This window comes from Mobula birostris, chromosome 4 (genome assembly GCF_030028105.1).
Source record: "Mobula birostris isolate sMobBir1 chromosome 4, sMobBir1.hap1, whole genome shotgun sequence".
In the NCBI taxonomy this organism is placed as follows: Eukaryota; Metazoa; Chordata; class Chondrichthyes; order Myliobatiformes; family Myliobatidae; genus Mobula; species Mobula birostris.
The window spans coordinates 135,931,178-135,953,087 of NC_092373.1; the positions used below are offsets into that span (position 1 = coordinate 135,931,178).

The 21,910-nt window shown below is 40.2% G+C and overlaps 1 protein-coding gene across 2 annotated transcripts in view; it reads right to left on the reverse strand.

Moving 5' to 3' along the window:
* Positions 1–4,463: 4,463 nt before the first annotated feature.
* bbs7 (Bardet-Biedl syndrome 7) overlaps positions 4,464–21,910 on the reverse strand; it is a 73,268-nt gene continuing 55,821 nt past the window's right edge. For both annotated transcript variants that reach the window (XM_072256103.1, XM_072256102.1), the window contains exons 15-19: positions 16,473–16,637; positions 14,851–14,960; positions 14,655–14,758; positions 7,568–7,691; positions 4,464–5,788 (exon numbers count right to left, since the gene is read on the reverse strand). In XM_072256103.1, coding sequence (XP_072112204.1) covers positions 5,655–5,788; positions 7,568–7,691; positions 14,655–14,758; positions 14,851–14,960; positions 16,473–16,637 — 637 coding nt within the window. In that variant the 3' untranslated portion in view covers positions 4,464–5,654. The remainder of the gene's footprint in view (positions 5,789–7,567; positions 7,692–14,654; positions 14,759–14,850; positions 14,961–16,472; positions 16,638–21,910) is intronic.

A 21,910-nucleotide genomic window follows, 5' to 3' on the forward strand; every position in this document is an offset into this window, starting at 1 on the left:
TTCTACCTAGTTCCATGAGCCCGTATGTGCTCCATAGCCCTCCACGTATTTGTCTTAACTTCTCTTATATGTTGCAATTGAACCCGCATCCACCACTTCTGCTGGGAGCTCGTTCCATACTCACACTATGTCACAATGGTGGGTGCATTGGGAACAAGGGTGGACCCAAATGCAAGACATATCTTGTGAGGTTACGGTATGGACTCCGAGCCAGAGACTGGGCAAGGACCCAGTACCTGGGTCTTGCCTCGGGCTCGGACCCCAGAACCAGGCATGGATATGACATGGGCTAGGGAGAGGAGGAACATGGAAAAATAGAGCCTCGGTCTCGGGAAAGCAGGTACATGGAACCATGGACACATACACAGAAGACAGAGTCGGGACCCCTCCTTGGAAACAGGACATAGGGCCGGGACTCATGACCCCCCCCCCCCCCCGTGGGGCAATGGCAAGATGGCCTGACTTACCACAGGGAGGCGAGGACAAGACAAGACATGAACCCCCCGCCCCCCCATGGAGCAACGGCAAGACGGCCTGACTTACCCTACGGAGGCAAGGACAAGACAAGACAAACACCAAAGAACAACACAGTTCCTATCTAGCTCCAGCGATAGAACTAGACCGAGGTGCAGGTGAGGGCTACAGATGAGGGCTAGAGGCGAGAGAGGCAGAGAAGGGACTCAGACAGGGGGGTAGGACAGGAATCACAGACCGCCGGGGCCAGGACTTAACTAGGTACTCGGATGCCGCCAGGATCAGGACTTGACTTGGTACTCAGATGCCGCCAGGGCCAGGACTTGACTGGGTATTTGGATGCCACCAGGGCCAGGACTTGACTTGGTACTCAGATGCTGCCAGGGCCAGGACTTGGACTTAGATGCCGCCGGAGCCAAGACTTGGACGTGGTACTTGAATGCTGCTGGAGCCAGGACGTGGTACTTGGAACCTCCGGGTAGTGGCGAGTTCTAGACTTGGCCCAGGAACAGTAGACAGCGGCTCCTGATTCTCTCCGGCAGGTTAACTGACAGACCGATATTGATGAGGAAACTTTGCAGGCTCGCTTCAGCGAAATAACTGGACAGGGTTGCTCTGGTGAGGAAGGGCGAATTACCAACACTCACTTCGGCAGAGACTAGGCTTGCTCTGGCCAGATGACATCGGCACACCGCACCTTTGATGACTTTGCAGACGCTCCGGTCCCGAACAGCTGAAAGCCGGAGACTATAAACTACCGGTTCAGCTGAGCGTTAATTGCCTCTAATCACCAAAGCCGAGGGACACGGGAAAACAGGGAATCAACGGTCCGGATCGTAACATACACAAGGTAAATTTAAAGGGACCCCAATCCGGACCATGACACATTAATCTCTGAGTGAAGAAGTTCCCCCTCAGGTTCTCTTACTATTTCACCTTTTACCCTTAACCTACAACCTCTAGTTCTAGTCTCACCCAATTTCAGTGGGGTGGAAAGCCTGTCTGCATTTACCCTATCAATACCCCTCATAATTTTGATTCTCTAACAAATCTCCCCTCATTCTGGAATGCTCCAGGGAAAAAAGTCTTATCCTATTCAACTTTTTCCAGTAACTCAGGTCCTTGAGTCCTGGAAACATACTTGTAAATTATCTAGAGGCATAGAAATAATCCGGACTTTGCTATCTATGCAATGAAAAAGGATCTAATGCTTTCCCAGTGTATATGACAAGTAAACTCCTATCTTGCTTCCAGCCAGATATAGGTATCGATTTTAACCTACGTTTCAATGACAAACTCTGCTATCTTCATCAGGAATGATGCCTGGACACATCTAGTCTGGTGGTATTTATAAAGCCTTCATCCATCCCTCCTGATTGGTTAGTCCTCATCCAATCAGGTTTCTTCTGTAGTACCTTGTTTACAATCGAATTCCAGATGACCCCGGACTCAGGACGCTGCCGTTTACAGGATTCCCTGTTGAGTGTGGAGCAGCATATATCGGACAGTTGGGATTCACGGTGGAAACCTGCATTAAGGAGCACAGGAGGTGTACCTGTTTGGGTTATCTGGAGAAATCGGCGGTGGCAGTACATTGCATTTGCAATGGTCATAGGATTGACTTTGACGGGACAAACCACAAAGGTTGGGGGTGTTATGGATAGTCTGGAGGGCTGTCAGAGGTTACAGCAGGACATCAAAAGGATGCAAAACTGGGCTGAGAAGTAGCAGATGGAATTTAACCCAGATAAGTGTGAGGTGATTCATTTTGGTAGGTCAAATATGATGGCAGAATATACATTAATGGTAAGACTCTTGGCAGTGTGAAGGATCAGAGGGAACTTGGGGTCCGAGTCCATAGGACACTGAGAGCTGCTGCACAGGTTGACTGCGCGGTTAAGAAGGCGTACAGTGCATTGGCCTTCATCAACCATGGGATTGAATTCAAGAGCCAAGAGGTAATGTTACAACTAAAAAGGGTCCTGGTCAGACCCCACTTGGAGTATTGTGCTCAGTTCTGGTCACCTCACTACAGGAAGGATGTGGAAACTATAGAAAGGGCGCAGAGGAGATTTACAAGGATGTTGCCTGGATTCGGGAGCATGCCTTATGAGAATAGGTTGAGTGAACTTGCCTTTTTCTCCTTGGAATGACGGAGGATGAGAGGTGACCTGATAGAGGTGTATAAGATGATGAGAGGCATTGATCGTGTGGATAGTCAGAGGCTTTATCCCAGGGCTGAAATTGCTAACATGAGAGGGCACAGTTTTAAGGTGCTTGGAGAGATGTAGGAAGCCACCCAGCTTCAAAGACCATATTCCATCCGACTCCACCACCATTGTTGGCAGCCCATTCCACGCACTCACCACTCTGCATAAAAAAGACTTATCCCTACATCTTCCAGCTACTCAGCTGGAAGCCCACGAAGAGTTTATCTGTGCAATGTTTGCATGTTTTCTCTGTAACAGAATGGGATTGCTTTCAGTGTTCTGGTTTCCCCCCACATCCCTAAGATATATAGGGTCAATAGGTTAATTATACACTGAATTGCCCCTAGTGTGTAGGTGAGTGGTAGAATATAGGGATTGATGAGAATGTGGTGACAATGGAAAAAGGAATCAGTGTAAGTGGGTGCCTATTGGTCAGTGTAATCTGAAGGTCCTGTTTCAGTGTTTCTCAATGATGATAACTTTCCAAATATCTGAATGCCTGATCATAATGCATCCTTTCACTGCAAGCCTGCATTCTCTATGGGTTCAGCAATGACTGTTGCAAACCAATAACAGATTCCCACACACTTGCTGCAGTATCTGCATAAAAAGTAACCCAGGTCTTCCTGTTGAAAGATATTTAATGGATTTTTCAGCTAATTGCTTGATTTCTTAGAAACCTATGTGTTCATTTGGCCAACTATTTGCAGGACAAGACAATGCCAGGTCTTGGTGGAAATATTGAGATTAAACCACTGTCTGAAAAAAAAAATCATTTCTCCATCCAAAAGTGAAGCTCATTAGGTTTAACCTGACAGATAAATCTTGTGAGGTTTTTAATTGGTTCTGAAGGGACATGTGGGCACCTGCTACACAAATGATGCAAGAGGGTTGGCAGTTCAAACTGGATACCACACAACATTGTCCTCTACACAAATGATATGGGTTATATTACCAAGGCAAATTCCTTATCCTCAAGAAGGTTAATTAACTTTAAACGGGACATAATTTTTTATCTAAATCACTATAATAAAAAAAAGGCAACTGACCAAAAGCTTGCTCAGAGATGGGCTTTAAAGATGGCCTAATGGAAGAAAGGTAAACATATGGGTCGATTTAGTGCTATCATTCAGAAGTTTTAGACTTCAATGTCTGAAGCATGACCATCAATAAGGAAATTATTAAATCTGGACATGAACAAAAAGTCAAAATTAGACAAGGACATTTATGTTACGGGATTAAATGATGTTTCAGAAATAGTGAGGTGATTTGAAAAAAATGTACTGTGCAATTTAAAATTAAGATTTTACTTAACCAGAAAATTGAGTAAGTGAGCAAGTGTAAGATAAGAATTAGGTTCTGGTAGACATTAATAGAGCAAAATTAAGATGGTAGCTAACCTATTTAAAAAGACCTTTATCAGAGCATTAGTAAACATCTGACCAGTGTTAAGCAGGTGAGCAGTCTACTGTTACTGTTACAAAAATCAAAAATTACTTTTAATATCTTCTTCATACTCTATAAACCAACATTTTAGTCAAACACTGGGCCATGGGGACAACTGATTAATTATTTTGTTAAGAATCACCTTCACTAGCATGTAGGTACAGGGTTACATGTGCATCAACTTAATGACATTGTTCAATCCACATGCTTTTTCCATTTTATTTATATTTTCCTCACTGTTATGTTGTGTTTTTTTTCTTCTCCCTCTCTGTTATGTATTCAACAAAGTTGAGACAAAGAAAATATACAATAGACATCTGATAAACGTATTCCAATTTAATATTGATACAGTCTCTCATATAACACAATCACTGAATTAATGGATACATTTACTGAAATTAGTTTGGCAAAAATATACATGTAATGCAATCCAGCATTTGCGCTAGAAAAACAAGAATCGTTGTTGCACTTCCTTTAGTAAATGGAGTTACCTATTAACATTTCAGTGCTGATAAATTAGAAGTTTTAATGAACAGTATGCCAGATAACATTAAGAGTATTTTCAATATTTATTTGTTACTATATAAAGGGAATTACACTATTCAGTAACTCATAAAAGTATTACATAATATTGATTACAAGACTGATTATATATACATAAAATTAATGAATAATCCCATATCTACATATTTTGCCCAAAGTATGACTCAAAGCAGTATACATATTAGCTCTCACAAACAGCAAATATATTTTAAAGTCATATATTGCCCTATAAGAGGTCTTTTAGGTTTAGAGTGATAATTATAAACAATTATGTTGCTTCAGAGGAACAATGGGAAAATCAAACTGTACTCATTATTACTATATTTTAGTAAAAAGAAAAGGCATGAAAAAGTATACATTTAATACCTGTTGTAAATATATATTATCAAAATAAAAATGAGAAAAAAATGCAACTAAATCAAAGTGAATCTTGCGCTTATTCTTGCTGAATTCTTCTAAAGAACATTTCAGTATAGACATCTTGAGTTGGGTTGTCATTTTTTTCCCCCAAAGTAGAATGAACCACTGCCAAAAATACATTGTCTATATCAGCCAACAGGAAACTGGTTGGCGATAGATATTTCACAGTAGTTTTAATCAATTCTCAAACTCTGGAAAAATTGCCTTTTGTAAATATTTGACTACCATTTTCAAGAAAAGTAATGCAAGTTCAAAGTAGAGACAAATTTCCATAGTGGCTATCTCTTGACAAAAATATAAGCATCTATGGAAATGCAGGAATGCAGCATACAAACTATATATAAGCTTTTGATTTCCATGTTATCTTCTGCCCAAGCAACAGCAAATACTTGGCAGAAATGCATCAAGTATCTCCACAGTAAGGGTAAGCTGATTAGTTCTTGTGTATTCGGTCCATCAGTTAGGTTGAATACTTGCACCACCAATAGACAACATGTTCCATTCACATTTCTTTCATCAGGAACTTTATGTATGTTTTTCATCATGCTTTACATAATTCCTCTATGCTGAATCAAAGAATGCTGCAAGACTATTAGGGTCATAATTATCCAAAATTTCCAGAAGAAGTGGAACTTTGGTTTTCACATTTGTGCCTTTGAATTTGAATTTATCTATAAAGAGGTCAGTTATCATGCCTAAATGGAGTGGGTAGAAGTGCAGAGAGAACAAAGATAAAAGATAATTAGTTTTAACATATTGATGTATCCCACAGTGTATCAGTTCAAGAAATACTACTTTCAAAAGTAACATTGTACAATGTTTTATCTTTAACTTACTTTCATCAATTTTCCACAGATATGATGGAAGACAGAGAATTAATTCTCAAAAACTGGGTGTTCAACAGGTTAGGAAAGTTCTGCTGAGTTAACTGATAGTGATATGGAAAGGATATTCTAACCAGTGGCAAAGGTATTACAAGAAGTAGACATTTAAAGAACTTGCTTACAGAACTGTAGCTCGGTATTGTAACACAAATTTCCACTTTTCAGGCATAACCTGCAATCAGTCGACATCTGCGCAGGGTTACAGAGGTCCAGTAACTGCAGTGTCATTAAGTCAGCTAAGCAATCAAGCTGAAGATTGCAAACCAATAAGTGAAACAAAGTCTGGACAAGATTAAGATAGACGACAAATATATTTGTACGGTGTGAAAAATGATGAAGTTTCAAACATTATGGAACAAAGGAGACTCAAGTAATTTAACAGAGGTATATATAGGTGTGGCCAAGTGGTTAAGGCGTTCGTCTGGTGATTTGAAGGTTGCTAGTTTGAGCCTTGGCTGAGGCAGCGTGTGTGTCCTTGAACAAGGCACTTAACTACACATTGCTTTGCGATGACACCGGTGCCAAGCTGTATGGGTCCTAATGCTCTTCCCCTGGACAACGTCGGTGGCATGGAGAGGGGAGACTCGCATCATGGGTCCCAATGCCCTTCCCTTGGACGACATTGGTGGCGTGGAGAGGGGAGACTTGCAACATGAGACTTGCTGGTCTTCCATACAACCTTGCCCAGGCCTGTGCCCAGGAAACCTTCCAAGGTGAAAATCCATGGTCTCATGATGTTTATAACATTATTAGGGGTGTAGACTGAGTACTGAAAAATGGGGTAATTTCTTTCAGCATTAAAAGCCAGGAGGCATGTAATTAAAATGATTGGCAGAAAGATGAAAGGGAAGGTGTGGAAAAACTCCTTTTCTCCCAGTCATTCACCAAGGCTACATCAACTCCCAAGGCAACAATCTCCACCATCAGGAAGAGTCTAAGAGCCATACAGTTAAGCATAACAGAAACAGGCCCTGCTGCCCACCAAAAACACTTGCACAAATCTCTCTCACCTGCATTAGATTTGTATCTTTCATGCCTTGCCTAGTTAAGTGTCTGTCCAACTAATTCCACCACCTTCTCTGGCAGCAGCCTATTCCAGTTATCATCCATTCTCTGTGTAAAAAATCATTCCCTACAGATCCCTTTTAAAACTCCTACCTCTTACCTGAAAATTGTGCCTCTTGTTATTGATGCCTGGACCATGGGAAAAAGATTTTGACTATCTACTCCATGTATGCCTCTCATAGAGTTAAACAACACTAAAGCACAGAAACAGGACCTTCACCCCATCTAGTCTGTGCCAAGCTATTAATCTACCTCATCTCATCAACCTCAGGGGACGGCAGAGTCTGGAAGTCATTGCTAAGAAGGGTGGTTGAGACAGCAACCCTCATCACAATTAAATGGTACCAAATGATGGAGGTGAAACAGTACAATGAAGAATAAATTATATAATATTAACCGTGCTGGTCATTTAAGTTGAAAGCATGTTGATTTTAGAGGGCGGGGAGGACATGAAAATAATACGTTTGGTGCATACTATGCATTTTGAAGAGGCATTTACATTTACTCTCTGTTTATGGTACTTGCCATACAGTCTCTCCAAGTGAGCAGGCTGCTTCTTGAATTCCTCGAGCAGACTATCAGCTTCCTCCAAAATTGAACGATATTCAGGTATTAGGAAATCCACATTTCCTTCATAAACTTGTAGCTCCTGCAAATGGAAAGAATCACCTAATCACACAGATCTCAATGTTGAATTTCATAGACTTCCTACACTTTACTGTTGTTGTACTCTGCACTGTCTCTAACTATACCATCATATTCTGCATTTTTCACTCCTTTTGTACTACCTTGAAGTATGTATGAATGGAATGACCTGCTAGCACAGGCAAACAAAAAACTTTTTACTGTATTACATTATACATCAGGCAATAATAAACTAATGACCTATTAATATCTATTATGTTGGAACATTAGAACACAGAACATGGAACATAGTATCTACAGCACATTACAGGCCCTTTGGCCCACAATGTTGTGACAACCATGTAACCTGCTCTGGAAACTGTCTAGTTACCCTACTGCACGGCCCTCTATTTTTCTAAGCTTCATGTACCTATCTAAATCTCTTAAAAGACCCTATTGTATCTGCCTCTACCACTGTCACTGGCAGTGCATTCCATGCACCCACCACTCCATGTGAAAAGACTTACCTCTGACATCTCTACTTCCAAGCACCATAAAACGATGCCCCCTTGTGTTAGCCATTTCAGCTCTGGGAAAAAGCCTCTGGCTATCCACACCATCAATGCCTCTCATCATCTTATACTCCTTTATTCGGTCACCTCTCATCCTCCATCACTCCAAGGAGAAAAGGTCAAGTTCACTCAACCTAAGGTACGCTCTCCAATCCAGCAACATCCTTGTAAATCTCCTCTGCACTCTTTCTACAGTTCTTCCTGTAGTGAGGTGACTAGAAATGAACACAGTACTCCAAGTGGGGGCTGACCAAGGTCTTATACAGCTCTAACATTATCTCACAGCACTTGAACTCAATCCCATGGTTGATGAATGCCATCATGTCATACGCATTTTTAACAACACTGTCAACCTAAGCAGCAGCTTTGAGTGTCCTATGGACACAGACCCCAATATCTCTCTGATCTTTCACACCGCCAAGTCTTACCACAAATACTATATCCTGACTTCAAATTTGACCTACCAAAATGAACCACTTCACAATTATCTGGATTGAACTCCATCTGCCACTTCTCAGTCCAGTTCTGCATCCTATCGATGCCCCACTGTAACCTCTGACAACCCTCCAGACTATCCACAACACCCCCAACCTTTGTGTCATCAGCAAACTTACTAATCCACCCTTCTACTTCTTCAACCAGGTCATTTATAAAAATCACAAAGAGGAGGGATCCCAGAAAGATCCCTGTGAAACACCACTGGTCACCGGCCTCCATGCAGAATACGAACCATCTACAAACCCCCTTTGCCTTCTATGGGCAAGCCAATTCTGGATCCACAAAGTAAGGTTTCTTTGGATGCCATGCCTTCTTACTTTCTGAAGGAGCCTTGCATGGGGAACCTTATCAAAAGCCTTACTGAAATCCATATACACTACATCCACTGCTCTACCTTCATCAATGTATTTTGTTATATCCTCAAAGAATTCAATCAGGCTCACAAGACATGGCCAGCTTTTGACAAAGCCATGCTGACTATCCTTAATCAGGTTATGTCTCTCCAAATGCTCATAAATCCTGCCTCTCAGGATCTTCTCCCATAATTTGCCCATCACTGAAGTATGACTCAATGGTCTATAATTTCCTGGGTTATCTCTACTCCCTTTCTTGATCAAGGGAACAACATTTGCGACCCTCCAATCCTTTGATACTTCTCCCATCCCTATTGATGATGCAAAGATCATCGCCAGAGGTTCAACAATCTCCTCCCTCGCTTACCATAGTAGTCTGGGGTATATCTTGTCTGATCCAGGAGACTTATCTAACTTAATGCTTTTCAAAACCTCCAGCACATCCTCTTTCTTAATATCTATATGCTCAAGCATTTCAGTCCGTCGGAAGTCATCCCCACAATTGCCAAGGTCCTTTTCCCTGGTGAATACTGAAGCAAAGTATTCATTAAGTACCTCTGCTACCTCCTCTGACTCCACGCACACATTTCCACTACTGTACCTGATTAGTCCTATTCTCACACGGCTCATCCTCTTGCTCTTCACATACCTGTAGAATGCCATGGGGTTTTCCTTGCTTGCCAAGGCCTTTTATGGCCCCTTCTAGCTCTCCTAATTTCATTAAACTCCTTCCTGGCAACCTTGTAATTTTCTAGAACTCTGTCAGTACCTAGCTTCTTGAACCTTTCATAAGCTTTCCTTTCTTCTTAAACAGATTTCCTACATGTTCCCTGAACATATGCCACATTTCTGCCATGCATTTCCCTGAGAACATCTGCTCCCAAGTTCTTGCCTAATAGCATCATATTTCCCCCTACCCCGATTAAATGTTTTCCCAAATTGTCTGCTCCTATTCCTCTCCAGCGCTAAGGCAAAGGAGATAGAGTTACGATCACTATATTCAAAACATTCTCCCACTGAGAGATCTGACACCTAACCAGGTTCATTTTCCAATACCAGTTATTATTCATATTTGCTGTGGACATTATAGACAAGGGCAACATTTATTACTTACTTCTGAGTTCAATGTGGTTGTTTGTAAGCTTTATGCTCGCATAGATTTGTACAGCACAGTAACAAGCACTTTCACCCCATCTTGTCCATGCCGACTATTTATGTTAATCCCATTTGTATTGGCCTATATCTCTCCAAGCCTTTCCTGTCAAAGTACCTGTCAAAATGCTTCTTAAAAGTTGTAATTGTATCTGTTTCCACTACCTCCACTTGAATCCTCACTGAATTGTGGCTGAAAGAAGACTACAGCTGGAAGCTTAATGTTCAAGGATACATATTGTATCAGAAGGACAGGCAGATAGGCAGAATGGTGGCTTTGTTGGTAACAAATGAAATCAAAGTGACATTGGATCAGAAGGTGTGGAATCATTGTGGGTAGAGCTAAGAAACTGCAAGGGTAAAAAGACCCTGATCGGAGTTATAAACAGACTTCTGAACAGTAGCAAAGATGTGGGATACAAATTACAATAGGAGATAGAAACTACATGTCAAAAGTACAATGTTATGATAGTCGTTGGGAATTTCAATACGCAGATAGATTGGGAAAATCAGGTTGGTGATGGATCCCAAAAGCAGTAATTTGCAGAGTGCGTACAAGATGGCTTTTAAGAGCATCTTATGGTTGAACCCACTAGCGGATTAGGTATTCTGGATTGGGTGTTGTGTAAAGAACTGGAATTGATTAGAGAGCTTAAGGTAAAGGAACCCTTAGGAGACAGTGATTACAATATGATAGAATTCACCCTGTAATTTGAGGAGAAGCTAAAATCAGATATATCAGTATTACAGTGGAGTAAAGGGAATTACAGGGGCATGAGGGAGGAGTAAGCCAAAATGATTAGAAGGGAACACAAGCAGGGATGATGGCAGAGCAGCAATGGCTGGAGTTTCTGGGAGTAACTTGGAAGAAGCATGATAGATACATCCAAAATAAGTAGTATTCTAAAGGCAGGATGGCACAACCATGGCTGACAAGGGAAGTCAAAGACAACATAAAAGCCAAAGAGAGGGCATATAATAGAGCAAAAATTAGAGAATTGGGAAACTTTTAAAAACCAACAGAACACAATTTAAAGAGTCATAAAGTAGTAAAGAAGGAATACGAAGGTAAGGTAGCCAATAATATTACAGACATTACCAAAGTTTCTTCAGATATATGGAGTGTAAAAGAGAGGTGAGAGTAGATGTAGGACCACCAGAATATGATACTGGGAAGGTAGTAAAGTGGGACAAGGAAACAGCGGACAAACTGAATTAAGTATTTTGCATCAGTTTTCACTGTGATAAACACTAGCAGTATGCCAGATGTTCAAGAGTGTCAAGGAGCAGAAGTAAGTGAAGTTGCCATTACTAGGGAGAAGGTGCTTGGGGAACCGAAAGGAGTGAATGTAGATGTCACTTGGGCTAGATGGTCTACACCCCAGTTGGCTGAAGAAATTGTGGAGGCATTAGTATCGATCTTTCAAGAATCAATGGATTCTGGCATGGTTCTGGAGGACTGGAAAATTGCAAATGTCACTCTACTCTCCAAGAAGGGAGAGAGGCGAAAGAAAGGAAATTGTGGGCCAGTTAGTCTGACCTCAGTGGTTAGGAAGATGTTGGAGTCGATTGTTAATACATGGTTTCAGGCTACTTAGATGATAAACTAGGCCAAAGTCAGCATGGTTTCCTTGAGAGAACAACCTGCCCGACAAACTGTTGGAATTCTTTGAAGAAACAACAAACAGGATAGACAAAGGAGAATTGGTTGATGTTGTGTACTTGAATTTTCAGAAGCGTTTGACAAGGTTCCACACATGAGGTTGCTTAATAAGTTAAGAGTCCATGGACCGCAGAAAAGATACAGGCATGGATACAGTATTGGCTGGTTGGCAGGTGGTAAAGAAGAGGAACAAAGGGAGCCTTTTCTGGTAAACTGCCGGTGAACAGGTGGTGTTTCACAGGGGTCTGTGCTGGGATCACTTCTTTTTACATTATATTTCAATGACTTGGATGATGGATTTGATGGCTTTGTGGCCAAGTTCGTAGATGATACGAAGATAGATGGAGAAGCAGATAGTGTTGAGGAAACAGAGAGGCTACAGAAGGACTTAAGGCAGATTAGGAGAAAGGGTAGAGGAGTCACAGATGGGATACATGTTGGGAAGCATATGGTCGTGCACTTTAGAAAAGCATAGATTATTTTCTAAATGGAGAGAAAATTCAAAAATCTAAGGTGCAAGAGGTCTTGGGAGTCCTCATGCAGGATTCCCGAAAGGTTTATTTGCAGGTTGAGTCGTTGATGAGGAAGGCAAATGCAACGTTAGCATTCATTTTGAGAGGACTAGCATATAAAAGCAGGATGTAATGCTAAGGCTTTATAAGCACTGGTGAGGCCTCACTAGGAGTATCGTGAGCAGCTTTGGGCACCTTATCTAAGAAAAGATGTGCTGACATTGGAGAGGGTTCAAAGGAGTTTCACGAAAATGATTCCGGGATTGAAAGGCTTATCATATGAAGACCATTTAATGGCTCTGGGCCTCTACTCACTGGAATTCATAAGAATGGGGTGGGGGGGGGGGTAGGATCTCATTGAAACCTATCAAACATTGAAAGGCCTAAATAGAGTAGATATGGAGATTTCCTTAGAGTGGGGAAGCCTAAGACCGCAAGACACAGTCTCAGAATAGAGGGATGTCCATTTAAAATGGAGTTCAGGAGGAATTTCTTTAGCCAGAGAGTGGTGAATCTGGAATTCATTGCCACAGGAGGCTGTAGAGGCCATGTCAGAGGGTATATTTAAGGCAGAGTTTGATAGATTCTTGATTAGTCAGGGTATGAAGGGATATAGGGAGAAGGCAGGAGATTGGGGCTGAGAGGGGAATGAATCAGCCATGATGAAATGGCGAAGCAGACTCAATGGGTCAAGTGGTCTAATTCTGCTCCTATATCTTATGGTCTTTTTCTAGGTGGTGGAGCTCACCAGACTGAGAAGTGTTGTCAAAGAACCTTTGGTAGGTTGCTGTACCAGGAACTTATAAATAGCAGGTGGTGCATTGGCTGTGGTGAGAGAAAATATATGTAGTTAACATGAAGAATGGGCAGCTTATAAAAGTAGGCAATGGAGTCAGTCAATCAAACAAGCTGAGAATTCAGATTCTCAGGGAATCAGGATGCAAGCCTCTCATCATAGATTCTATTCCTTGTGGCCAAGTATTTGCATGGTTGATTAAGTTAAGAGTCTGGTGCTGACAGTATTTGATGTTTTTACTGTTGAACAGAGCCACACTAATGGAAATGGAGCGTACACAATGTACATGCTTATCAGTCCACACCCAGTCTTTGTCTGGGACTCACTGCATGCGGATGCAGTCTGCTGCATTATCTGAGGGGTTATAGATGGAATTGCACTATGGATCTTCATTAGAGAATGGAACATTTTCTGTGGTGACAGGAGGGAGTCATAAATTAAACAGCTGAAGATTGTTTACTCTAGGTCACGGCTCTGGAAGGACACCTATGATTGTGTCCTTGGGCTGAATGGATGGCCTCAGAACCACAAATATCTTCTTTTGTATTAAAAATGACTACAGTTGACTTTCAGTCTCATCTCTGATTTTTATTAGCTAGGACTCCCTGATATTAAACTTTGTCACAATGCCTTTATGCTAAGGCCAGTCACCCTCACTGTACCCTACATTTATAAACACATCAAACTGTTTCACAGAAACAGTAATACAAAAGCTGATAATAAATCAAACACAGGAAAGCAGGAGTGAAGAAAGTAAACTGGACCTTGTGACCGGATAGCTGAAAACATCCCAGCAATTGTAGGGTGCACAAAGGACAAGGTGAAGAAAAGGTGTTGAAGGATGCTGATCGGATTGTGTAGTTAGTCAAGGTCTGAAGTTTGGGACCACAAAAGGAATACCAGAAGAAAAAGGAATAATGAAAAGCTGAAGCCAGAAGAAGCAAAGGGATAAAAGTCCATATGGACACAAGGTGGTTAGAGAGTATAGGAGAAAAAGCACAAGCCAAGTCAAAATGAGGAAAGAGCAATATGCCATTGATGTGCGTGCAGAAGTGTTTTTATATTGTGTCAAACTTCTTAAACATTGGTAATACTGGAACTGCAGCCAATGACATTTCTATTGCAAAGGTAAAAAGTGACAAAATAACAATGATGTTACTGTAGTATGCAATGCTCTAGAGACAATAGCAGCTCTTAAGAACAGGTTAACATCACAAAGTTGTTGGGCAATGAGATACCAAGCTAAGATATGTCAGTTTACCTGGCTGTGATATGAAATGCATGGGATATAAATGCCCAATCCGGGTCACTTTAGATCTACATTAGCTTCCAAAAAAATGCATTTAACTGAGCAAATATTATTGATTACTGGAGGTGACTACTTCCTTCCTCATCTTGCTCTCAGCAGGTTGTTTCGTTGCTATATTAACAATGTAACTCACCTTCAAAGCATCAATCAGCTGGACTTTCTTGGCTAACAGCAACTGATGTTCCAATTTGGGATGGATCAGTTTTAAAGTATAGTTTACTGATTCCTCATTAACATCTTCAAAAAGAAAAACATATATCCTTCAGAAAAGCAGTTTATAAATATTTAAATTCTAGGACATCTGAAACAAGTTACAGTTTGGTTCTCACCATATGAAATGTTGAGGTTGATTTTTCTTTTTGTAGCTTCTTTAGTTAAGACATCCTTCAGGATGGAAATGGTAGAGATGTTGTCAGATTTAAAAGTTCCTTCACCTTTTCTAAAATTAAATGCAAAGTTGCAGATTAACATTCCTGAAGGTCAATTCTACTAGAGCAACATAAAAGAACAAAGATACCATTTTACAATAAACTGAAACTGAGGTAAATAAACTACTCTCTATCATCAATTCAGCTTCCTTGGTGAGACAATGACAAAAATAATATAAATTTTATATAAAAGGATTTACACAAATGCATGACTAAACAATACTCAAATATAATTGAGTTTCAGAGGCGTTAGAGACAGAAAAAAATGATAATTTAATGAAACATCATTATACAAGACGTTTTTATTCTCAGAATCCTAATGATGGATATTTCCTTTAACATGTGATACTGTACATAATAAAGTTCTTCATTTTTCATGTGCAAAACAAATTTAAAAAATCATTCCAAAAATATTCAATAAATAAATCCTTAGAAAGAAAACATAGTTATCAGTCTTTCTGTTTAAAGCATCAGGGTAATTAATAACTAGAATTTGTAAATTGCTTATTGTTATTTATGGTTTTTATGTAAGAGAAGAATGGTTGCAAAGTTGGAAGCAGGAAAACTAGATCCCTAAAATACAATATGTGTCACTGGAGAAAGTCTAGATGAATGTTGTACATCTGGTTTGTTTTCAACCAATCTGCTAACTGGGTGGTACAGTGATAATTTTTTTTTACTAATAGCAACAGTCTCTAAATATGAATCCGCAACAAATCCATACATTACATGTGTAAGTCCCTATGGTGAATAGCTTTTGAAAGTATCATTTTGAAAACTTGCTAGCAAAACCAGTTAGATACCAGAAAGCAGCAAAGCATATGACCCTGCATCGAGACTGAGATTGGAAAGGGAAGATCGCCTGTATGCAGAGAGGAAGCTCATAAGCAGTTCCTTTCCCCTTTCCCCCTACAGATGTTACCTGACACAATGACTTCCTCCAACAGTTCCTTTTGCACCAAATTCTAGCATTTGCAGTCTCCTCTGTCTGAACCTTAAGCATCCACCCTAATCATAAACATTTTATTTATTCTTTGCTAGCCCTCCACCCTTTACAACTTAAAATACACTTCAAGTAAATTAAATAAACTAGGTCAGAGGTATATTAAAAACCACACCTTAAAGGATAAGTAGCAGTGAGAAAAATTCAGAATTTAGAAATAACAGAAGCCAGAAGTGAAGTGAAATAAAAGTAGAATATGCACAAAAATAATTATAGAGTTTATGAAACAAATTTCACAACATATGTCAATGATAGCAACCCTAATTCTGATTCTGAAAGATTACAGGAGCTGAATGAAGTTAAGCAATTAGGGAGGAGTGACGTTATGGAGATATTTAAACATATGTAAGGTTTTTTATACCAAGGAATTGTAAATCACTGACAGGTGGTGACAGAGTATATTTGGATATGAAGCAGCACAGCTGAGGATGATACAAATTGGGTGGAAGATAGCTCAGCTACAAGAAAATGTAAAATGAGTCAACAATGGTAACGCAACTAGCATAGTAATTTCACTTACCTGTAGGTACATTCCAACTGTGTGTCCAGAAATGTATTCTGAAAGTAAAATGTAACACTATCACCCACTGGAACTTTATCCGGTACTTCTGGCACACAGAAGACGACCCAGGAATGAATTTCTGCAAAGCTGAACTGCCCTGTCAGTGTCAGTGAATTTACTGGTCTGTTACACAGAAAAAATGGGGGGGGGGGGGGGAGAGAGAGAAAAGGGAGTGAAAATTACTATCAATGAGAATTGCAGTGATAGTCACTTTCTAATTTTATGATATTGCCCCCTTTTATTCCGAAGATGGAAGTACAGTGGATTCTGGTTAATTGGAACAACTGTTAAAGAACAAAACTAATTGAGAAAATAGCCAGGATTCCCTTTGTTTATTTGGGACACAATGCCACTTAATTGGGACAGGAAACTGTTGCTGGACTGTTTCTAACTAGCATCAGACGTGAGCACTTGAGTAGCCACTAAACACTACACCGTGTTTAGAGCAGATTTTAAATAGTGTCACTTGCGTGTGCTTATTTTTAGAAAGCAGTGATTTTTGTCACTGATAGATGGTAAGAAATAAACATTAAGACAATTCAGAACTGTTTTGCTCGCTGCTGTTTTAATCATTCAGGCTTGGAGATGCCAGAAACCGCTGGGAATGAAAATGAAAAAATTCACTACTTAAACAAGTTAGGAACTACAAAAAACATGAAGGTATCAACAATCATATTGAATGCTACGATGGAAATGAAGATTGAGGATGCAAACGGCAAATGCATTGTATGAAGGCAGTCCATTATCTATGCAGGGAGGGAAGCACCTCTGGTCATGTCCACCCTGAGGCAGCTCACTCACCTTTGGTCCCCACCAGAAACTCAGCTCTCACCTGTGGCTCCAAGTATCTGTTTGCATGTGACAGTGATCACACCCCGGTACACCACAACAGGTGGGCTAAGCCAAGTGAGGGTAGCCAGCGGGTCTCATATTCCAGTGAGAGGGGGACATGCCTATCTCAGCATGTCAAATTAGCTTGAGCAGACTGCACAGATGAGATCAACAGTAAGATCTAATGGCCAGAAAGGTGATTCTGCAATGCTTTGTGGAGAATGAAGGTCATGACAAGGTACAGAAGATGACATGCTCATCTACTGCAGCCAAGGAATTTCCCAGTTTGTGATGACTACTCATACCACTGGACTTGGACTTCTGAGTTCAAGAGAATGGAACTGTCCCAGTGCAATGGCTTTTCCACTTTAAAAACTCTCTCGCACAGGTCTCGTCATTGTTGGATATGACGGACAACCAACCATCTGCACTGATTTTGTTCATTTACAGTCAATCAAAAGAACACAGGATGAACTTCTCCATCAATAACCATTAGGAACTAACACACAGTTTTATAGTACTGTAGTATTATTTCTAGTGTTCTAATTTGTTCTGTATTTCATTTAAATACATAATTTATTACTCAGTTAAATGGTAGTTTGTCTTTTTTATACCTTTTTAACTATTTCCTTGCAACTTTGGTTAATTGGGATAGCAGCTTAATTGAGCCAAAATATACTTGTCCTAAAGTGTCCCAATTAACTGGAATCCACGGTATATAATAGAAAATAACTCATTCACTGATTTCATGACTAATGAAGACAATGCTCATGTCACATAGTCTAACAAGAATCAATTAACATTGGATTCCCACCCTGGTGACAAGCACTGTAGATGATTATAGTATTTCTAATACTCTAGATCGTTATGGTGTGCACAGTGAAGTATTTATATAACTGAGACTTTAAAACTAAATATTGCAACTTACTAGTAACAGTGGGCAGAGCTCAGTACTTTAATAAAACCTTAATTTAATTATTAACCTGCTCTACAGTATCATTCACATTTTATTCTCATCCTCCAACAACATTTTCTTTAAAAAAAAACATGACCTATAAACTCAGTGGCCATGGAATGATTGTTGGTGCCAGACAGGATGGTTTGAGTATCTCAGAAACTGCTGATCTTCTGGGGTTTTCACACACAACAGTCTCTAGAGTTTACAGATAAACAAAAAGCATCCAGTGAGTGGCAGTTCTGACAGTGAAAATGCCTCGTTAATGAGAGGTCAAAGGAGAATGGCCAGGCTGGTTCAAGCTGACAGGAAGGTGACAGTAATTCAAATAACCATGCGTTACAACAGTGATGGGCAGAAGAGCATCTCTGAACACACAACACATCGGGCCTTGAAGTGGGTGGGCTACAGCAGAAGACCACAAATATATTAGTGGTCACTTTATTAGGTACAGGAGGTTCCTAATAAAGTGGCCATTGGTTGCATACTACATTCCTGTAGCCACAAATGATTTTACATAGAAAACCATTTACATACTTTTTAATTAAATGAGAGAACAATATACTTATGCAGCAAAACAAGAAACATGTCAAATTAATTACAACTTATAATACCATTACAAAAGCTACAAAATTCTACCCCTTAGTCTTAATCTTTATGCATTACATGATTTGGTATAAGTGCAAAATCCATCACATTTCTCCATGTATTTTACGCAGAATGTACAGATGAACTGGTAGCTTCTGTTCACACAGTGGAAGTACACATTGAAGTTGCTGGGATCAAGCAAAGACATTAATTGGTGAGCAATGCAATTCTCATGTTCCTGCTCAAGCATATATATATAATCTGAAGAAATAATATGGTATTAACTTAAAAAGTAGGCTTCAGAAGATGAATGAAAACTTTGATTCAAAACTAAACAAAAGGGGCAGTTCTTACCAAAGAAAGTGTTGTGATTCACCTTTGAAGACAACCATAGAATCCCTCTGATGGTTCAGATTTTACAGGTTAAAACATTCTGCTTTCTCTGAGTAGATCCAAATATCCAGCGCTTCCCTAGATAATCAATTCCGGTACCATGACATTTCATTATCTGTTGGTGAAGTATTCATTCTGTCTGCTCCAATTAGATTAGATTTATCTTCATTACTTGGAAAAAAGTTTCCCTTCAAGAGCTGTTAATTTAAGAGCTTCCATTATAGTGAGTGATTTGCAGAGGTAAGTTAGAGCTTTCTGCACAACACTTGAAATTATGTATGTATTGTTACTTGTTTAATAAAAATCCTTATGGATCGTGCATGTAAAACCATCCCATAGCACTGAAAGAAATTGGAAAGTGAAACCTTGCTATTTTAGCACACATTCCTATGATTTTAGAACTTCTAGTGCAATGGCTAGATTTTGAACAACCTCATGATTTTTCCTTCTTCAACAATAGAATCTGGACTAAAGCAAGATTATAAAAAGTCCTCTGTAAAAAGTACTAAGCTATCCAAAGTTATCATACACTGAAAGATTCAGGAACATCGAGACTTCAAGTCTACTCCACTACTCAAATACTTCGGTCATATCTTATCTGTACTTTACTAACTTGGTTCCAAATCTTCAATACCTTATTAAATATCCATCAGTCTCAGTTCTGAAACTTGAGAATAGATAAAATAGCCTTAAAACCATTCTGGTAGTGGCAGAGGAAAAGCAACATTTCCAGGATTTTACTAATCTTTTATGCATTGTGCTTTTTGATTTTCCTACTGAATTGCCCGAGGCCCCAACATGCTGGAATTATTTACTCCGTCAAGTACTTTACTTACCTTAGACACATCAGCTAGTCAATACTATCTATCTCCTCTTGATTTAACTATTTTAATAGGATTCTTGTGCAACTGCAACCCACCTAGACAATGCATCCTTCCTGAACTGTAGTGTCCACATGATACACTGAAATACCATACCTCAAAGCACACTGGAATCTCAATTTATACCATTATTTAATTTAATACTGAATGATTTTAGGTACAATTTACAACCATATGGATGAGAAAATAAAAGTTATTTAAAACAGTTTCTCTCATAAAAATCTATGTTCTTCACACTTCAGCAGATTGCCTGGGATGAAACATTTCAGTTATGAGGCGAGACAAAATCTCTTTTTCTTGGGACAGAGAAGATTAACAGGGGACACAATTGAGGTATACAGTACAAAAATTATCATGGGTATAGATTGGATAGGTTGCAGGAAATTATCATCCATTATCAGAGATAGATAAAACAGGCAGACTTAGATTCATGTAAAAGGAATTTATTTAGAGAGGATCTGTGGGGACATTTTTCCACCAGAGAGTGGTGAGTAATTGGAGTACATTGCCTGATAGCAGTGGAAGCACAGTTGCTGACACACTTAAGTAGAGTCTAGATGACCACTTGAATTGCCTTGGCATTGAAGGCCTTGGGCTAAATTCAATATTCAAGACTGTATAACATCATTTCCAGCACACGTGTAAAAGGACCAAAGTAATTGATACTCCAGATCTGATGCAGCATAAAAGAAAAACACAATTAGATAAATTGACTACCCATCGTAGAGCCTTCCTGTCCACCACAGTGCAGTTTCTTTACCATGCAGTGATACCGCATGTTAGGATGCTCTCTGCTGCTCATATGTAGAAGGACATGAGTATTGATGTGCATAGTCCACTCGCCTTAGCTTCCTCAGAAAGTAGAGGCGTCGGTGAGCTGTCTTGATTACGTAGAATGTGTTCTGGGTCATGAGAGTTTGTGTGAGATGTGCACTCCCACAAGCTTAAAATTGCTTGCAGTTTCCGCTGCTGTGCTGCTGATGTGAAGAGGGTTGTGAGTGATATGAGTTCTCCTGAACTACAGTTAAGACAAAACTGAACTGAGCTAAGACAAGATGGCAACAGCAACCAATGATGATGTCTTGCGAACATTTCACAAAACTACTTCTTCTGCGTGTGAGTGCAGCCTGCGATTTACATTTTAATGGTGTGCTTTTGGGCCTATCGAGCAATCAGGTGCATTGCTCTCTCAGAGGAAGTTTGGTGAGGTAGGGAGTGGAGTGTGCGGCCTGAAGACCTTGGAAGCCTAGAGGTGAGCCCATGATCAACTCCATTGCCTCTCTCAGATTGAGAGGTCAAGCAAGGTTAAAGTCGACGAGGATGAGGGCAGAGGGCGGGCGGGTGTTTGGCCTGTTTGACCAGTTTTCCTCTCCCTCTCACTAGCTGCTGTTGGAGGAAAGTGGTTCCACAATGCAAGGATTGATCGATGAGGCTCGTGGCTGTGGACTCATTTTGGAGGACTTGAGGTTCATGTTGCATATGTTTCTGGTTTGGTCAGGGTACTTCAGTGTTGATTGGGGCACTTTGACAAAGAATGGCTCTACGGCCTGCAGTTGGCTAGTGGCGTGGCACTGAACTGAACTGAACACTCCAGGACTCCGAGTCTGATGTCTGATATTTTATATTGTTCACTCATTTCTTGCTGTTTGCACAATCTGTTCTTTTTAAGCGCGTTGGGTGTTTGATGTTTTCTCTCAATGGGTTCCATGGTGTTTCTTTGTTCTGTGCCTGCCTGCAGGAGGACAACT